The 6,653-nt window shown below is 39.8% G+C and overlaps 1 protein-coding gene across 1 annotated transcript; it reads right to left on the bottom strand.

Moving 5' to 3' along the window:
• Positions 1–999, bottom strand: LOC114691282 (olfactory receptor 6X1). Its single transcript, XM_028866544.1, has one exon. It carries the CDS (start codon positions 965–967, stop codon positions 29–31), a length of 939 nt encoding a protein of 312 aa, XP_028722377.1. The 5' UTR covers positions 968–999; the 3' UTR covers positions 1–28.
• Between the last annotated feature and the right edge of the window lie 5,654 nt (positions 1,000–6,653).

Genomic DNA, 6,653 nt, shown 5'->3' on the forward strand with positions numbered 1-6,653 from the left:
TTAGGCTTCTCTTGATGTATTGCAGGTTTCACTTTGCAAGATGAGCTTTTGGACAAGTCATGGCTTTTCCTAGGGCCCCTTTCACCTCCTTGTTTCTAATGGTGTAAATAAAGGGGTTAAGAAGGGGGGTAAGGATGGTATTTAGCACGGACACCACCTTATTAATCTTAAAGGAGGAGTGTGCTGTGGGTCTCAGGTACATGAACAAGACAGCTCCGTAGAGCAGAGAGACAACCGTCAGGTGAGAGGCACAGGTAGAGAAAGCCTTTTGGCGGCCAGTGGCTGAAGGAATCCGTAGGATGGTGGATAAGATGTAGATGTAAGAAATGACAGTAAAGAGGAGTGATCCTGGGATCACAAGGATGGTTGCCAGGAGACCCAGTATTTCCAAAATGCTGGTATCCGCACAAGCAGCTTTCAGGATGGGACCCACGTCGCAGTAGAAATGGTTGATAACATTGTTGCCGCAGAACGGCAACTGTACAAGCAGCATTGTCTGACAGAAGACGATGGTGAAGCCCGCTAGCCAGGAACTGAGGGCCAGCTGCATGCAGAGATTGCTGGTCATAATGGTGGGGTAACGGAGGGGCTTGCAGATGGCCAGGTAGCGGTCAAAGGACATGGTGCCTAGAATCAAGAACTCAGTGGTGCCCAGGAAGAAGTGGAAGAAAGCCTGCAGCAGGCAGCAGGCGGTGCAGATGACTGTTTTTGGTACCACAAAGGTTTCCAGGAGTTTGGGGATGACAGTGGTGGTATACCAGATCTCTAGGAAGGCTAAGTTGCAGAGGAAGAAGTACATTGGAGTTTGAAGCCTGGGCTCAACCCAGACAATGAAAATAATGAGTCCATTGCCTGAAAGGGTTAATATGTAGATAAGAAAGATCACTATGAAGAGAAGGGCTTGTAAGCCTTGGATGTCTGGGAAGCCTAGGAGGATGAACTCTGTGATTGCGGTGCCATTTCTCATGTCCTTTGATCTCCTAAGAAGACAGCAAGGATGGAGTTCTTAGAATCATATAATAATAATAATAATAATAATAATAATAATAATAATAATAATAAATTTTAGTGGAGAGTTATTGGCTCTTTACTTTTTCCTATTATAGCTTAACATTTTAGATGCATCTCTTATGAAGAACAGAAAATTGGGCTTTTAAAATAGTTTGCTATTTACTACTATTCATTCATTAATTTATTCATTCATCCAGTGGTGCTGGTAATGTAATCAAGTTCTTTGTTCATGCTAGACAAACCCTCTACCACTGAGCCACAGCTCCAGCCTCCTTCCTAGAACTGAGTACAGTCAAGGAGAGTTAGAGTAACAATAATAAAAGTTTGTATCTATGGTCCTTCAGAACATAGCTGTATCTCAGGTCCCTTCTCCCCCATATGTACATACCCAGTAGGCATGACTTCCTTATTGACTGATGATTTGGCTGGTCCTTTGAGCACCTGAACCAACTTTAAATTCTTATGAATGCAATTATTCATGTGTGAGCACATGTACGTGCATGTCATAGGGCACATGCAGAAGTTAGGTGACAACTTGTGGGAACTGATTTTCTCCTTTCATTGTGTGGATTCTGCAGACTGAACTCAGCCATCGGACTTGGGGAGGCATCTCTACTTGCTAAGCCACCTCTCTGACTCCAAATCAGCTTTTAATAGAATTTGAACGTATTAAGTGAACTTGAAAATAGTAATTTTTTTTACCCTTATATACCTATGAAAATAGTAATTATAAATGTAATAGCTTATCTGTCAATAAACCATATAATAACTTAAAGTGAATAGTGCATGGTGTATATAATGAAGCTTACATATAAGCACAACTGAGTTCATGAGAAATTAATCCTTATACTCATATTATATTCTGAAAGAAAAGTATTTTTTTGGTGCTGGGGTTTGAACCCCAGGCCTGGGTAATGTTAGACAAGTGCTCTACCCCTGTGCTATTTCCCCAGCTCAGACTCTGTAGTAGAGTACAGATATAGTGAAGGAAGCCCATGCTATGTGTGTTTATAAAAGTAACTAAAAACTATTGCTGTTATATATGTGGATGGAATACAAATTAAAGAAAATGTCTTAAAATTTATTTTTTTTTCTAATTTTATTTTATATTTATTTATTTTTGTTGAGAGGAGGGAAATGGATTGCAACACAGTCTCTTAGCCTTGGCTAACTCAGACTTGATTATTTTGTCCAGGCTGAACTTGCATATCCTCTTGCCTCTGTCTCCTGAGTATTTGTGATTATGTGCTATATGTTTGGCTTTAGAACAGATTTTTGTTAATAAGTCCCCATTATAATTAAGGTCCTTTCTTTTAAAAGGACTAAATAAAAATGATGCAAACTAAGTAAACAAGATTGTTGAAAAAGTAGAAAAACGTCTAAATTAAAATTTCTAGGGCCAGTTACTTGATATATAGAAACTCATAATGCATGCATATTGGATAAAGAACTATAGACATTAACCTAAAAAAAGTGAAAAAAATAAGCAATTGCTAATTATCCCAAAATGAAAATCCTGGGAAAGCACATTTCTATCAAAACCTTTTTTTTGTGACTAATTATCTTTTATTCATCAATAAAGCATTCCCATTTGCATGTGCAAATTCATAGACAAAAATTTTCCTTTGATTCTAATAAAGTCCACTAGGAAACAGTAAAACGATACCCTGCATTAATGAGAGTATTCTTCCTTACAATTTTCCTTTGAAATGTGTAAGATGATTATTGTGAGATGAATTGTCCAGTTTTAAAGCACACAAAAACCAGCATGAAGGAGGAAGCTTCTGCTTCTTTGTTGAGTTCCTCAATTTTTTCCCTAATAAGAGTGAATACTGAGAGGTTAAAGGAGAAAAAAAATTTCTATTTTTCATCTCCTTTCTAGACCAAGGCAACGTTATTGTCTGTAATATCAAAAACTCCAGTACTTTCCATGAAATGGTAAGAAGAAAGGGAGGAATTTTCAACTTTGCATTAATAGCCGATTCAACTGGCCACCTGCATGGTCTTTTTTTTTTAATTATTATTATTATTTTTTATCTAGGGTAGACATGGAATTGCCTTCATTTCCTCCATAGAGGAGAATGGCCACCTCTCTAATTTAATATAAAATATCCTAGTGCTAAGTACTCCAGCATTTGGAGAATTAGATGGATGAATTTCACAAGTATTTGTTGAAAGCTTATTATGTTTCAAGTCCCTTAGGCCACTCAGGAGCTTGTCACTTAGTCAGGACACACAAATACCCTGAATGATAGTTCCAACATGATCCAGTGAGTAAAAATCACACAGTAGAGTCACACACAGGTTTCCTTGGGAATACTCAGAAACCACGCTTTGCTAGAGACATGTGGGCAGACAGTAGAGGTTTCCCAGAGAAAAAGAAGCCTAAACTGAGCCTTACAGTTAAGTAGAACAGTAGAGGGAGGGGGCCAAAGATCCAATGCTTGTGAACCACGACCGGAGTAATGAATCTCATCAGCATTGGAGCTGGGAGTCAGGCTTTTCCTGAAGACGGAGTCAGGAAGTTTCTGTACAGAGGGTTTTGAGTCTTGCTCACATGGAAAGATGCATGTGTAGGCAGTGCAATGTCAGCCTTCAACCCTAACACAGGCAAGTGAAGTGAAGCTTTATGGAGTAAGTCTATAGGTGATACCTGTGTGAGTTCATAGCAACACCATAGTAACCGCAGTATCCAGGTAGCCACACAGGGTGCAGACAGGAAAGAGCCATTTCTTCCTTCCTTTTGTAAAGCATCTGGCTTGGCACAGGAATAATGAGGATCTTGGAAAGGCAACAGAAAAGACACTAATGGAAGGACAGTGTCTACTGAGAGGAGTGGTCCTTAACAGGAATGGCAGGAGCAGTGGTGTCCACCAGAAGGGATACTGAGATCATAGAGGCATCAGGAAATAATAGGAGGTGGCTCCTCAGACTAATGCACAGGCAAGATTTGGAGCAGCCTGGGAATCTCTGTGATATTTCTGAAGGAAACTGAATATCCCACATACACAAAGTGACAACAACACTCAGACAAAAAAATAACTTTGGAGAGCTAAGGCTCCAGAGTTAAAACACTGGATTAAACATTTGGATCTACATGCTTACCAAAATTCAGCCCTATATTCTCCAGCCGTTTTATTTTTCCACTAGAAATGTTGTGATGTGTAGAGTCAAATGACACTCTTCCACTTTTCCTGAGACCAACAAATTAGCTCCTTATTCTCCACCGTGTCCCCTTTGTTGTACCTCATGTTGGCCTTTTTGAGTCCATGTCTCAATCTTTAGTCTGTGTACAAGTACAGCCCCTAACCAGGCTCCCTTTCTCCTGATCTCCAACACTCTTTCCTACTCAAAGCTCAAACTGTAGTAAGGCTGATCAGTCACATCCTTACAGGTGACCCCCAAACTTCTTAGCATAACATTCAAGGCCATTGATGCCCTTGCCTTAACCACTTTTCCAGTCTCACCTGACATTTTTCTTTTCCTAGTCTGCATTCCACACTGAATCACTTGGGTTCAAAGTCTGGCAAATCACTGCCATGTTTTGGTAAACACATTCTACTGTAGCACAGCTGGACTCACCTGCTTTTGATTGTCTGCCTGCTTGTGTGCTACAATGGCAGACTTGAGCAGTTGCAACGGAGACCATACAGGTCTCCAGTGTTCCTAAAACATTTCCTATCTGGCCCTTAGCAGACACAGTTTGCTCAACCTGCTCTAGTTCCCTGAGAGAGACACCCCTCCCTTTGCTTTCCAGTAACCGCACAAGGCGCTTGCATTGGTTTAATGCCCTTACCCACTGTCTTCATTGTAGACTAAGTCCTACTAGACTTCTAGCTCTCAGCTTACGAGCCCCCACCATGGAAAGTCTTCCTCTTCTTTCTATATCTGGGCAAGCTAAGAGGCTGTATCCACACCCTCCCAACAAGCCTTGGCCATGTCTCTATCTGAACACTTAAAGAACTGTATTATCTTTTTGGCTTTATCTGTAGATGCTAAGCTCTTAGATCTCAGTCGTATCTGCAGGACCTATGCACAGTACTAAGTGTGAAGCATGTCCTTGAATGATATTTCCTAAATAATTTAATAAGTGCATAGCTTGTTGGCAGTATGCCCCAGTTATCTGTAAGTTTATATAGAGGGATATGCACATACATTCACATGTGATGTGCACTTGTATTTTAAACACCTGGGTTATGTCATAACAGGAACAATGTACTACATATTCTGCTTCCAAGTCTGTTGTTGCTCCTGACTTCTCCTTATTTAGGTTTTGCTGCATGTAGATCTCCCTGCTCTATCTTTCCCTAAACAAGAGATGCTGTTTCTGCATTCTGTTTTTGCTCCCAGCGTTTCCAGATTGCCCAAGTACACATATCTTTCTTTACTCATTTCATGCTGACTGTCTGGAGAATGTGTCATTTTTTCTAGGCTCTGTTGTTGCAATAAAGGACCTTGCCCTTTTAAATTGTTTTCATAGTCTTAGAAGACAAAGAGGAGGAGGAGAAGGAGGAGGAGGAGGAGAAAAGAAAAAGTGTTAATAGATTTGTTTTTTTTTTCTAGATTTGAGCTGAAGTTTAAAAGTGTCCTAAGCCTTGTTTGCCTGAATTTTTTAATTGTTGATACAGACAAACTCAAGTTTTCAAGATATTGGTCATGAAGTCAGTTTGAAGATTCTGAACATGCTAGAGCCTTAAAACAAGGACACCATGTAGTATACATTCCACAAGAGGAAATGAACAAGAATCACTACTTGAGGCTGTTACTAAGGTAGACCTTGAATAAACAGTCAGTTGGAATTCCACTCAAGGACTCAGCATTCTAGTATGATGCAGGAGATAAATGTTACTTGCACTGAAGGAGGTTGAGGATATTATTATGTTTTTTTTTTTTTTCTGTTGGAGACTGAAAGTCATTTGCTAGACTCTACTTGAAGATACCCATGCATCAAGCTAACTGCATTTCTTCATTCTAGAGAAAAACCAGTTTTATCCTAAACAACAACCATTTTCTCTCTTTAGCCAAGAGATACTCACAGCACTGAGGATGCCCAAGAAAGCAGTGTCCAGAAGTCTGGTCCAGAAGTGTGTCTCTGCTCACAGTTCTACTGAGAGAAAAGGGAACTTTTTAGAAAGACAGCATAATTCCAACAGAAAATGTTTCTTCTGCTTCCTACAAAGGAAAATGAGCCCCTTTTTAGAACTGAAAGCAAGGGCTTTTCTGAACCATTGAGCTTCCTTCATAAATAGTATAAGAAATGGAACAATTCCTCAGTTTTTAGAAGAATTACAGTGAGTGTGAACAACAGATCACCTCATGCCAGACCAAGTTCTCTTCTCTGAAAATAATGATTTGTCAGTGTGGTACTTTCCTAGTTTCCTCGGAGACACCAGTCCCCAAGGATGAACTTCAGATAGTCCTGGGAGAAAAGGAAGTTCTCACTAAAAGTTTATTCATGAGTCAAACTCAAGAACTCAGAGTTTTCCAAGTCCTAATTGGCATCCACCATCCTTATATTCTTAAGGTAATTAATCTACATGTGAGAACCCACACTGTTACTTACTAAATGTTCAATTTCTCAGTTTCACTGAGGTTGGAAATCAGTGGTACAGAAGGGTTAAGTGAGGAACTCCATATGAATC

The sequence above is a fragment of the Peromyscus leucopus genome, chromosome 7 (genome assembly GCF_004664715.2).
Source record: "Peromyscus leucopus breed LL Stock chromosome 7, UCI_PerLeu_2.1, whole genome shotgun sequence".
Classification (NCBI taxonomy): Eukaryota; Metazoa; Chordata; class Mammalia; order Rodentia; family Cricetidae; genus Peromyscus; species Peromyscus leucopus.

Excerpts from the sequence above, each read along its gene's own strand:
- LOC114691282 (XM_028866544.1), bottom strand. The coding sequence starts at position 967 with ATGAGAAATGGCACCGCAATCACAGAGTTCATCCTCCTAGGCTTCCCA.